The sequence below is a fragment of the Symsagittifera roscoffensis genome, chromosome 1, assembly GCF_963678635.1.
Source record: "Symsagittifera roscoffensis chromosome 1, txSymRosc1.1, whole genome shotgun sequence".
NCBI classification, from domain to species: domain Eukaryota; kingdom Metazoa; phylum Xenacoelomorpha; order Acoela; family Convolutidae; genus Symsagittifera; species Symsagittifera roscoffensis.
In genome coordinates, this window is record NC_087062.1 from 38,229,400 (window position 1) to 38,243,062 (window position 13,663).

At 34.5% G+C, this 13,663-nt stretch overlaps 2 protein-coding genes across 3 annotated transcripts in view; one reads left to right on the plus strand and one right to left on the minus strand.

The window, feature by feature from the left end:
* The window catches only part of LOC134844082 (protein YIPF6-like), a 509,298-nt gene that overhangs the window by 229,575 nt on the left and 266,060 nt on the right, over positions 1 to 13,663 (plus strand). The gene's annotated exons all lie outside the window — the stretch shown is intronic.
* LOC134844027 (cyclic nucleotide-gated cation channel alpha-3-like) overlaps positions 1 to 13,663 on the minus strand; it is a gene marked incomplete at its 5' end in the record, with an annotated part of 81,970 nt that overhangs the window by 25,376 nt on the left and 42,931 nt on the right. Inside the window, 1 exon segment of the mRNA XM_063860485.1 lies at positions 7,766 to 7,962. Within this exon segment, the coding sequence (XP_063716555.1) occupies positions 7,766 to 7,962 (197 nt within the window).

Sequence of the window (13,663 nt, forward strand, 5' to 3'; positions counted from 1 at the left end):
TCTTTTCACGACAAGGGACTCGAGAGACACGACGATTAATCATTTGGCCCAACTGTGCGATTGGCCGATCAGTTTGGCCGAGTGTTTATTTGGCCGAGTGTTTATTTGGCCTATTATAAACACGACGAGTATTCATTTGGCTTATCAAACTTATCAAACTCCGAGGGAAACAAAGCTTGAGTTTTTAACATAATATCAGTCTGCCTTGCTTAAACATAAACTTCCTAGCAGGTGCATATCCACTCCACGGGAAGAGATGTGGACCCATAATCCCAACAGAAGTGGCATTAGCCCCAATTCCTCAATAATCGATTCGAACACCCGTTGATCTACGACTTCAACCCAAGAGAGCAACTTCACAACAGGTTACTTAGCGGAAGATGAACCATTCTACATGCCTTTTTTCTTCAGCTCTGAGTGATTTGTTCTTTTTGTTCTTCAGATCTGAGTGATATCGAGTGATTTAGTTGGTGGTTTCTATATGGAGATGTTGATAGAGAATGTTTCAAAATTAGAGAATAGAGTCAATAGAGTCAATAGAGAATGTTAGGGAATTTCAAAATATTCCAAAGGTAAGAAAAAGATACTAGCGACAAACTTTCCTGATGCGTAGAATTAGAATTAATTGACAGAGTCGACGACGACTTACCAGGACAATAGCCTTCAGCGTCTGATTGCCCGATTTTAATCCTACCAGCCTCCACGCCAGCCTCAAAATCATCTACTACTACGTATCAGGACTCAGATTCCAGGCAAGAACCCAAATCAGAGATACCTTCTACGTATAAGGCGCAAGACATTGGCCTGACCAGAGACAGATCTGCCGATTTCCCAACTTACCATCGGGATACCGTTAATCTAGGTGCCTTTTCTATTACCACGCGTCCTCGTAGGAATGTAATCCTGCTAAATTGTTTTGGTAATAGGATCTTGGCAGACCTTGAAGATTCCTCTGCACCTCGGAAACTACTGGATTTAGCAACTGAAAACTACCGGACACAATAAAATCCTCCTACCCTGCCTCGACAAATACTAATGACCGAAACGATTGAAAAAACTTCTGACTCTTCAAACGGTCGCCCGCATCAAATCATAATAGAGACTGCAGAATCAATTTCAAGGACACAAACGAATCCTATGTATGATCCAACAAGCACTTTGCTACGCTCTGTCTCTGAATTGGAGGAACTTCTAATTCCGCGGGAACTCAGGCTGGACGTTGAAAGCAAGAAAAATAACGAAGCTATTACTGAAAATTGGTGATCCAAATGAATGAATTCATCAAAGAAAAGGAAAAGGACGACCATACCTGAAATATTTGTTTTGTTTCATCATTAATTTAATACAATGATTGAAAATTTTCCAGTTACAGCATTGACTGAGTATCCCAGTTAGATATTTCTGGTTATTTTCATTTAGTGTAAAAATTTAACTCAGGCGTTAAATTTTACACAGATCCATAAAAAGCTTAAATAAACCTCATTTTACTTCATCATACAATAACTTGCTGATAACTTAAGCTAACACAGTAGAAAAATACCTCTCTTTAACGAAATCTCATGATATACATACCCATTCCGTGAGACATAGCGATCCAAGCTTTTGCCACTATGAAATCTTATACAAAATTTTGTAATGATTTAAAAAAAACTTTCCCGTTCACCAGAGGAAAACATATCTGTAGTTAATTACATTTGGTTAGTTTCTTCAAAGTTCCACGAGTAAGAGATGTGTTGTGATATGTTAATATAACTCTAACTACTTTTTTGTTTGGTTATGTCTCACCTTCGGAGTAAACTTGTCACTGTCTCATTGTTCGGTCTTTACAGAAGACTTCAAAAACTTTTTTAATTCTCAAACTTTTATCTTAGTTTTTTAAGGTCGGTGATTTAGCGGCATACTCTTTCAATAATTTAAAAATCAAAATAACTGCATAAAACTAGTGAAAAATTCAACTAATTCTATCAGACTGCAGAGCAAAGGATTGGGCAGCGGATGATGGAGTGGAAGACGGATAATTGGACTACCTGATTGAAAACACGATCAAGGATCCTTCCACCTCGCCGGCCAATAAAAGCCAACCCTCAAACGCCACCCACTGACACACCCATCAACGAAAAGTAAACGTGTCGAAAAGTGTCGGACCGGAAAAACAGAGGGCCTAACTATCGCAATATTGGAGATAAAAACGGTTACCAGTCAAGCATTATATTAGCATGCCGAAAAATTTTGAGAAAATCCGACTTTGCCTTTTAAAAATCCCTCGGATTTTTAAAGGGACATCAACCTACTTTGTCTTAACATAAACCTCCTAGCAGGCAATCATCCACTCCAAAGGAGGAGAAAATGAGATTTCAAGCAGAAGTGGCCATAGTCCCAAGTCCTCAACGACGGGCTCGACCACTCATAGATCTACGATATCAACCCCAGAAAGCCGTGCAAACTTTATCAACATGTTTTCTTAGCGGAAGATGTATCATTCTACCGACTCTTTCATCTTTCGGCTTTGAGTGAATGGGAGTGGACAATCGGTGGCTTTCCTGATAAAAATAATGAAACAGAATGATTTATCGCTAATTTCGAAAAGAAAAGTGCCGAAGGAAAAAAAAAGATGACAGTGACAAAATTTCTAAGTCGAAAACTAGACTAGTTTTTTTTGACAGAGGCAACGACGACTTACCAGGACAACAGCTTCCAGTCTCAAATCCTACTACTACTACGATTCAGGAATCGGACTTCAGACCAGAACCCAAATCGGAGTTCTGGTCTGATTTGGGTTCTGGTCTGGTTCAGACCTTTGCCTACCTAAATTGACCTGACCAGAGACAGCTCGTTAGACTTCCCAGTTTATGAAACGGGACACTGATAATCCAACTGCTTTTTTAATACCACTTGTTCTCGTAGGAGTGTCATGCTCCTAAGTTTTTTTGGTAATGGGTTCTTTGTAGACCTCGTAGATTCTTCTGGACCTCGGGGATCGCATACAAACCCAGTGCTAGTAGACCTAAGTGAAACTGGAAATTACTTGACATAATCAACGCCTCTTACCCTGACTCAACAAACCCTAATGGTGGAATTGATTAAAACAACTACTGACTCTTCAAACTGCAACCCCCGTCGAGTTATTTCAGAAAGTGCATAATCAAATTCAAGGCCACAAATTATTCCTACGGAGGATCTAACAAAAAATTGCTACGCTCAGTCTCAGAGGTGGAGGAACTTCTTATTCCGCGGGAACTCAGACTGGACGTTGAAAGCAACAAAATATCGAAGCTATTAGAGAAATTTGATTATCTAAATGAATGAATTCAACAAAGAAAAGGAGAAGGACGACCAAACCCGAATTATCTGAAAGCTCGCGTAAAACTTTAAATTCTCCCGTGTTTCATTTTATTATTTCGATTTACTACAATGGCTTAACACTTTTCAATTAGATCTTTGAGTAGCCCAGTCAGATAAAACTCGTTATTTTTGATTCGCATTCAAATTTACTTCCGTACGATGACTCTATCAAAAAAAAATTTAATCATCCTTCTTTTTTTTCATCATACACTAGCTTGCGGATAGTTTAATTTAATACAGTGGAAAATTAGCTCACTTTATCGAAATCTCATGATTTTACTCATACAATTCGTAGGATATGCTATTCCAATTTTTGCATATATGATTTTTTAAATACACTTCCGCAGCAAAAATTCGTTGTGATTTTCAAATGTTACTATTCCGGTCACCAGACGAAAAGAGATTTTTAGTTAACAATAATAAGTTAGTTATTCTAAATTTTCCCAAGTGAGGGAAGTGATGTGATTTTTTCATATAATTCTAATTACCTAAGTGTTTGATTATGTCTGACCTTGAACGTGCACACTCCTTCAGAGTGAATCTATCACTGTTTCATTGTTCGCTTTTTATAGAACACATAAAAACAATTTTAATTCGTATTCTTTTATCTTAATTTTGTTTAGTTTAGTGAATGAAACTTTTAACAGTGTAATAACTTGAAAAAAATGCGTAAAGTTAATAAAAAAACGCAATTTTTTGGTAGGTCTGATAGAGGATTTTTAAGAGCGTTCATCAAAAAACCGTACGGGAGGCTATTGGCTTTTTATTCTATGATGCCGATTGAAAAATTGCCTCACTCCTAAATCTGCCATTACGGACGGCGGACGTGGAGCTTGAAAATGATTAATGGGGAAGCTTAAAGTTTTCGTTTTAATTTGGGTACCGATTGTTTTGTCTGACTATAATTAATTCCAACTAGACGCTTAACTAATGAAAAAATTGTAATTGAAAAAACTACCAGTTCATCAACGTGTAACGTTTAAAAAAGTTGGTTGAGAAAATTGATTCTGGAGAGATGTCAGCTAGGTTAAATAGTGTCTAGTGGGTTCTTAATCTCACGGTAATTTTTGACCCGTTTGTACGAATTTGACTTATGCGCCGATAACACAGCTCAAGAAATTTAGTAGGTCGTTTTTATACGCACAATCAGTACATGAAAACATTGTAAAGATTCAAATATTTGAAAGGATAGCCGATTGGCTTTCGGAATGAGTTTTTGTCAATTATGCCCAACAACAACACAAACAACACAAAACAACACAAAAAGTTTCGGCCACAAACTAAATAAAAACTAACAATTATATATATAATCACGCAACTCATTCCGACAGCTATATCTGTGGAAACTAATATTGCGCAAAAAACAAAGACAACACACCGAAAACAAAGTTCCCCACTTTCAGTGGTCGGAAAAAACAATTAACAATAACTAAAAAATCAAAAACTGAGTGATATCGAAAAAATTCAAATTTTTCTCCTCAATAATCATGGCTTTATAGTTCATTTATAGTGAAGAAAACCAATCAAATCAACTTGCTCGAGTAGAAAAGGCACTAATTATTTTTTCCGTTAACTTTACTCCAACATATCTTTCGTTAATTAATTTTCGAAACTCCTCGCCATTCGAAACTCCTCGCCAAAAGAAATTGATTTTCTTTTCCCTCGCCATTTCTTCAAATTTTTTTGTATGATAACAAGTTTTTTTAACTCAACTGAAGTCTGGCCAGTTTTTGTCTGCTTAGTTAGCACAGCGTAAGCAAAATTTAATTCGCTGCCACCTTCCCGGTTTGACCAAAAAAGCTAATATTTTAATTTTCATTTACGGAAAAATGCTACTCGTAGACCTTTCATGCAATTCCATGAGAACAAGCAATTATTAGTCTATGAGTAGTGATTTTTTATATTGGGAAATTGAATGACTAGCATTTTTCCATTTACCAAAAATATTGATTTTTTGCATTTTATTTATTTCAAATTTTTTTGGTTGTGTTTCTGTCGAACACAAGTGACAAAAACCTTGGTTACTCAAAGTAGAGTAACCAAAATGTTGGCCGTCTTGCATGAAAAATGCATTAGAAACGGCCTGAAGAAACGGCTTTGAAAAAAGTTAATAAGCAAAGTGGAAATTTTAGTGGATCCAGGACTACGTTATGCACACAAAAACTTAAATTTTACAAGAAAATTTTTTTTGAAAAGCGTTTGTTTGAGTACCAAATTCGGTTTGCGGTTGCAAAAAAAACAAAAAAAAATTGGGGCAATTTCAAAATTAGATTGAAAAGTTTTTGTTGTCATCAAAAAAAAGCTAGTCAAAAAAATCCATATATGGAAAATGTATGATTAGCGTTTTTTTGACAACAAGTTTTTATTTGATTTAGTAGGATACACCAAATTTTCTTCAAAAACCAAAAATGCTTCGAAAATTTTATGACACCATTTTTGCAAAAAGTATGAAACTTGTATGGCTAGTATTTTCCATAGACTTTATATATGGAATTGTATGACTAGCATTTTTGGTCTATGAAGGTCAGCCAGTGTTACGATGCCAAACTGTGCACTGGATAGGCGCACAATTTAGTTGTTTGTAGGTCTCTGGATTCCAGAGACAAGCCTTTAATCATGTAAAAATTTTGTCGGAACAATCAAAGAAAACGAAAACACAAAAAAGAACAAAGAGGTTGTCCTTGTTGCGGAATCCGCTTATAATTCACAAAATATACATATTGCGCTCGTGTTGCCTCTTATTTCACTTCACAACTGGCGTTTGACTCCAATTGTGTTTTTTCCTCTAAAATAATTCATACAAAATGACACACTCAAATGAAAATTGTGAAGTTTTGTTCGTTTTTTTTCTCTCAAAATTTTTCCAACTGAACGGTTTTTTTTCACATTTGCTGTCGGCTATTTTGCTATGCTAAAGTTGTGTTCTTTGGCAAGTGGTTCTGTTATATCACAGAATTTAAAATATAAAATAGTTGAAAAAATCTTAGCGGCTTTTTGTTCATTCTTGATTTTTTAATAAAAAATTGCTATTGATAAAATAGCTGATTGTTTCTTATCAGAACTTATAATATTTTTCAAAACGAACCATAAAATACGCAGAACTATTTGCACAAATTTTTGTGTTTAACACACCTCGCGCTGACTGAATAATTAGAGATTTACAAGGTATCAGAAAAAGCAAGTATAGAGACTGCAATAGCTATTTTGAGCTATTCAGTTGTTCAGTAATTTTTATTTGAAATTTTTATTCAACCCATAGGTCCTTCTAACCTATAAAATACCATAAAACTTCTGTTTCTGCTTTGCAAAATTTGCATGAATGACTGTTGTTGAACTTTTTGGGCGTAATTTGCATATATAATATTGCATGTATCTGGAGCTTCTAGTAGTTAAATGACTAATCTATGTGTTTTCAACTATCCCATGTGGATGTTTTTGTTTCAATATCGCTTGGGCGTAATTTGCATATATAAAATTGCATGTATCTGGAGCCTCTAGTAGTTAAATGATTAATCTATGTGTTTTCAACTATCCCATGTGGAAGTTTTTGTTTCAACTATCCCATGTGGAAGTTTTTGTTTCAATACCGTTACAAAAAAAGTTAAAAATGGATGTATGGAGGAGGGGGTTTTAACCGCTTTTTTTAAACTGAACAAGAGCTCAAAAGGACTCCAGTGTGTTATAATTGTAAATCATAACTCCTAAAACCTAACTCATTAAAAATATATATATATTTTTTGAAAACTTCGGTCTTACTTTTCCGATTCTTAGAATTTTTCGGTATTCGGTATTTCATTGAGGTTTTCACTTTTCTTGAAAAACAATTGAAAATCAGTTTCATGAAACTTTTCTAACTTTCATTCAAAATAATTTGCATGTTCACACGATCTCTAGCAAGTGTTGCTCTTTTCTTGCTAACAATGTCTTTGCTCAGACAGGTAATCGAAAACTTGCTTAGGCAAAGTAGTGAGTTTTCGTAAATTGGTGTAAAAAACTGGTGTAAACACGCAGGTCAAGTAGGACCGCGTATTCGCGAGAGCCTTCGAAGATTGTTCCTCGAACGAACGTTTGGTTGAACCACTATTGCTGAAATACCTCCATTAATTAAGATGTGCTATATTTCTGCGGTCGCAAGGTTATGTATTATGGAAAGTATGGAAAGAGAATATCTTTTCCTAGTTATTAAGATAGGTAAAAGAGAGCCTGGAGGCCGGAAAGCTATAGTCTATCTTAAGACATAAGGATCTCAATGTAAACCCACCCACCCCCTCCCACCCCCCTGGTCAGATCCAACATATAAATACTTAAATTGCTCTGATCTGAATAAGATTAGAGCAGTTTTTGGTATGTCGGGACCTAATGTAACTTTCTCTGTGACCGTATTACTCAAAAATATTTCGATAAATTGACTCGTTAAACTGACCTCCTGCCACTGGTTGGCGTATCGCATGAGTCGTGAGACCCTCAGCAGACGCATGAGGCTGAGAAACTTCGTGAGTCTCAGCATCTTCAGGGTCCGGGAGGCATTGAGGATGGAGGGACTGCCACTCTTGCCGTGACTCATGATCAGGAACAGGTAGTCCATCGGCATCGAAGAGATCAAGTCGATGATAAACCAACCTGTGCATACAAAAAATTGGAACCTGATCTAAACTACATTTTATGATTGGATAAATTAGATATTTTACCAATGTAAAGTATTTAATATTAACCAATCATGATCCATCTAACTAACAATCCACTTATTTGTAAGTGCTGAAATTACTTGTAATTTCAGCACCAGAGAGATTTGAATTTAACTTAGAAATTAGTTGAACTCTCCCGAGTACTTCAGCAGCCGCAATAAACCAGTATACCCTAGATCTATTGAGCCTAGCAGAGACTAGTTAAACAACCTGAGACTAGATAGTATAAGAGTAAGATTAGGATCGGTATTAGACTAAGAAGTTGCACGAATCTATCCGGCCGAAAATAAGATAGCGTGACGAGCAGACGGTGTACCCTATCCGAAATTACTCTATGAGTTATACCCATCGAAAATAACTCATCTGGTGCGACCATAAGTCTCGAACAAGACCTTAATAGCATAGCATTAACCAATAATAGATTAGAATTTAGACAAAACATTTACAAAATGTTATACGACAATAATTTAATCGAAATGTCTCTACGACTCAATAGATCAGAGCCAATATTCCGAACGATAACAGAACTACCCGGAATTGGAAGAAGACCTCGAACCAGAGACGACATACGACAAAGCAGAAACTTACCATATAGTTATATGATAGTTCGGCAAAAGCCAGAACAAACTTTTGTATTTAGAATACTACTAGCAATGAATTTAGATTTTCATTTGCAATAAGAAAATTTTGAAGTCAATCTTCAAAATCATTTCAGGCGCTAAACAAAATTATTAATATACAATAACGATTGATAAAAAGATCTCAGATCGTTTTCCAAAATTCTGCAGTAATATACAAAACATGTTTGAAAAATATTTATTGAAAAATCAAAATAAAAATTAGTAGCATGACAATAAATGATTAGTAATTATAAATCATCCTGTTGTTCCAGCTTCATCGCCTAAACATAACAGCAATCATAAGCTCACTAATATCATAAAAATACTAAATCTATTCTTTACACAAATTTAAAACATTTTAAACTTAAATTCATTTAATTTTAAAATCAGATCATCAAGGCTTATCCTTGGATCTTAAATCATTTTCTATTTAGTTAAATTTAAAACTTGATCATCAAGGCCTATCCTTGGATCAAAAAGAACAACTTTGTTCTCCCCCACCCACTAAACGAGTGTCTAACGACCTCAAACGTCGATTCACTATCCAACCCTTTCTAAAAACCCAGGACTAATAGAAATTTTTGAACAAAACTAATCATTCAAATTAGGATAAACAGTGAAGAACTTCGGTTATTCATCCTTCACTTGATCCCCCCTCTTACCAGACCCAGGATAAATCTTAGACTTAGTAAGTTTAAAATAGTATCTAACGAACTACTCGCGTTCTAATTATACCTGAACCCTGTGGATCGATTTACTATTCTCCAACCCTGAACACAATCACTACCCTTAAGTAAGATTTAGTAAGTTAACACCTTAGCTTATACTAGCCACGAGAAAGTATAAAATCATTCTTCGGAATCGATATACTTTTCTCCCCAACCCTGTTCAAATAGACCCAGGTTAGGCTAACAAAAAAATCGTAAGGACTAACAGTTTAAGCAAATAGAAATCATTTAACAACCTTTTGCATCCGTCATCCTAAACCTTATGTCATTTAAAAACCTAGGAAATAAACAAACAATCGTTTTACACAATTGTGAAATAAATAACAAAAAATACGACCTTGTAATCACACCTCATACACAAACAGTTGGATACATTAGAACAAAACGACAAACATTAAAGAGAAAAATAATAACTAAACAAAGACAAATAACACGAAAAAGATTTTCAAAAAATCGAAACGCATTTTCAGAATCATAAACCAACAGTTTAGACGAACTTTATAAACTAAAAGAATCAATAGATAAAAATTGCCCAATTCACGATCAATTATATTTCTCTGACTCAGAAACAACTTCAAATTCATCAAAAAGAGGAAAAAGAAGAATAAAAAAGCAGTATAAACACAAACCAGTACATTTATACAATTGGAATCAACCAATTAGACACATTGATAATTACATATTAACAGTCATCGAACGAAAAAATGAGCTCAACGCACACCCCAGGTGAAGAAAGTCCAGATGATGATGATATTTTCCCCTTTATCGTAGATGCAACCACTGATAGAGGACAGCATATATTCTGCAAAAATTTACTCTTAAATTTGTTTGAACCCGGAATCAGTCCATGTAAAACAGAGTTCCCAGATGTAAAAATCAAAAGACAAATTATCGATCACTATCTAAAAGATATATGTAACCTAACACAACAATACGGAATCTACTCCATAGAATTCAGCTCACCAAACCAGAATCACAGTAAATATATAATTCAAACAGACGACCTTGATTTAGAATTCTCAAAAGTATTCTCAGAATATATAAAAAGCATCCAATATCATAGCTCACAAAGAGCAAACTCCATATTCACCAATGAAGTTTTTGCGATAATATATAGTTATATCTCGATATTAGAAAACGAAATCCAGATACCAAATGTCTCACCGACAGAAACATCAAAACATATAAGAGTACGACATGAAATCACACTACTCTCTAGTTTTCTAAATATAATTAAAGAAAATTTCACGAAAGATGAAGTTTCACAACATACAAAACACGACTTACAAAAAATCTTGGCATGGTTCATAATAGATTATTTCACACATAATATTGATTTAATTTCACAAGCAAGAAAAAATTTTAGACCCCAAAACTCAAACGATGATACTGCCATCACAGAACAATCAGACTATGTTTGGGACCCCGAATGGTCTCATCCCGCATTCATAAACTTCCCACAATCAATCTCAAGTCAAGCAATAAGTACGATATCTTATGTAAGAGATTATGTACGAGTAATACCATTAACCATTGATGCAACACCATTAAACTATAATACATTTTTACCCGATATGCAAAATAATAGTTTAAACTCTACAGTCATACACAATGAAAACCTCAATGGAACTAGGAATCTTACTCAACAAGATATCCAGACACCATCACACTTCATAAACGAAGAAATCGTACACACAACAACTACACAACAAAGTATTTCACCAATACGTCCAAACTTAACAACACCAAGAAATACAAATTCTTCACAAACACAGGTAACATTACAATCAACCGTTAAACCTTCGGTTGCTCCAAAATATTCACACATGGATTACCAAACATACAGACCCATGACAATACCGCCAAAAACACGCAAAACGTTCACTAGAAACAACTTTGCAGACCATAATTATAATTACACACATCCATCAAAAACAAATTATCAACCACGAAAAAATTTTAGTAATTATACAAGATCTCGAAACTGGGATAACCCAATGGCACCACCTAGTTCAGTAAATTTCCAAACAAATTTACATCCTCCACAGGATCGTAGTGAAAACTACCCATTTTTTCAACAAAATAAAAATAAAAAACAAACATCTTATCAAATGGATTACTTATCCTCAGATGATGATTTCTTACAACCAGATATATTTACACCCTATAATCAAGAATATCGTGGACAAGGAATACAGAAACCACATACATATCATAGAATTTTTTCTCCACAACCAATAGATACACAAATTCAACAACCAATTCAACAACAAAAACCCAATTAATAAATCTTTTCAACCAATTCAGCTACAAAACCCAATGATTGCAAACTCGTACCAACCAGCACAAATGCAAAATGAAATACCACTCCCATATTATCTTCAACAACACGAAATAACAAGAAATCAACTTTCAAATTTTTCTCAAATGCCAAATGCAGCAGAATCATTACAAATGACGATGAATCCATACCTTATGGGTGGATCATCAATAACATCAAATAAACCTTTAATGGTATTCACAGGAACAGACCCTGAATATTCTGTAGAAGACTATTTAAATGCAGTCACAGCAAATTTGATTTTAAATATAGGACCTGAACCAATTAATACGCCACTACATCAAAACTGGATACATCGACGCACAGCGTTAATACAAACAACTCTAGATGGCGCAGCCCAAAAATGGTTTTCAGTATTGCCTATAGAAATAAAATCAAATTGGAAAAGATTTACACAAGAATTTTCAAAAATGTTTGACTCCGAAAGAAACAAACAACAACAAAGAGTTTTATGTAATGAAATTCGCAGATTACCAAACGAAACCATCAAGCAATTAGCAGTACGAATCGAAACACTAGTTCGAAAAGCATATTCATTAAATACACATGACTATAAAAACACAAAGATGACAGAAATCTTAATGATGACCTTAACACCACAATTAAGGAAAATAGCAATAAAAAAGAGAGCATCCCATCCTTCGTCAATTCGAGAACCCGATTTAGATTTTCGAAAACTAGTAGACAAACTAGAACAAGCAGAAATCACAATGAAACTCGAAGAAACGGAAAATCTGAAATTACAATACGTTAACAGAATTGAAACAGCTTCCACAAATATAAACAATATACAGGAATCAGATACAGATCTCGTTGAAAAAATCACTGAAATACTCAATATTTACGAAAAACACCCAAACTTTAAAGGCAAACCATCTTTCAAAAAATGGTGTAATTATTGCCGACGATACGGACATAGTATTTCTGAATGTAGACAAAAACAGCAAGACAATCAAAATAAACCTCAAAAATATAAAGAACCAAATAAATCATTCTATCAATACATGAAAAAAGATCAAAATCTACCGAACAAAACAGTCTACAGCAACAACAGTTCAGGAAAACCACTCCCGAACAATACAAATTATACAAGAAATCAATCACCATATAACTCAAGTTATAGAGGAAGATCACCAGAACGAAGAAACACGCATAATTCATCACAAAATCACTACAATAGACCAAATAGTCGAAATAACTACTCCAGATCACATTCAAATACACAGCGATTTGTTTCTAGATCTAATTCCCAATCAAGAAATAATTATTATCCAAACAATCAATCACGAAATTCATCATACAATAGGAATAGAAACTACTCAAATAATCGGAATAGAAGTTATTCAAACAACCGAAACCAGAATTACCCGAACAATCAATCAAGGAATAACTCATATAATAGATCAAACTATAACAGACCAAACAATAATTACCAAAACAGATCGCGAAATAATTCACAAAATCGACACTCAAGTTATAATAATCGTTATAGAAATTATTCCCAATCACCACACCGGAATAATAATAACTATAATAATTCTAATAATCGCCACAGAAGTGGTACACCTAAACATCAAAGACATATTAATCAAGTACAATCTAATCCAGAAACAACATCAGACCCTCCAGGTATTGATGACACAGTAACTGATACGTTACAACTCAACCAAATAAACTGTGGATCATCAGATTCAGAAAGCGATGCAGAAAACACTCTCTCCATCAACATGATAAAAGTCGAAAATGACTATGAACCTGTTATATATGAAGAACCTTTTTCATCACACATATATGAGAATCAATCAGAACTCCTTCACAATTATTATATTGAACCTGTCCATTCCACACCGACGACACAAAAAACTAATGAAATTAACACTACAAACCAACCCAATGAGAAAGAAAAAACAAAATGCTTGAATACAAATCACATCTATCAAAACATAC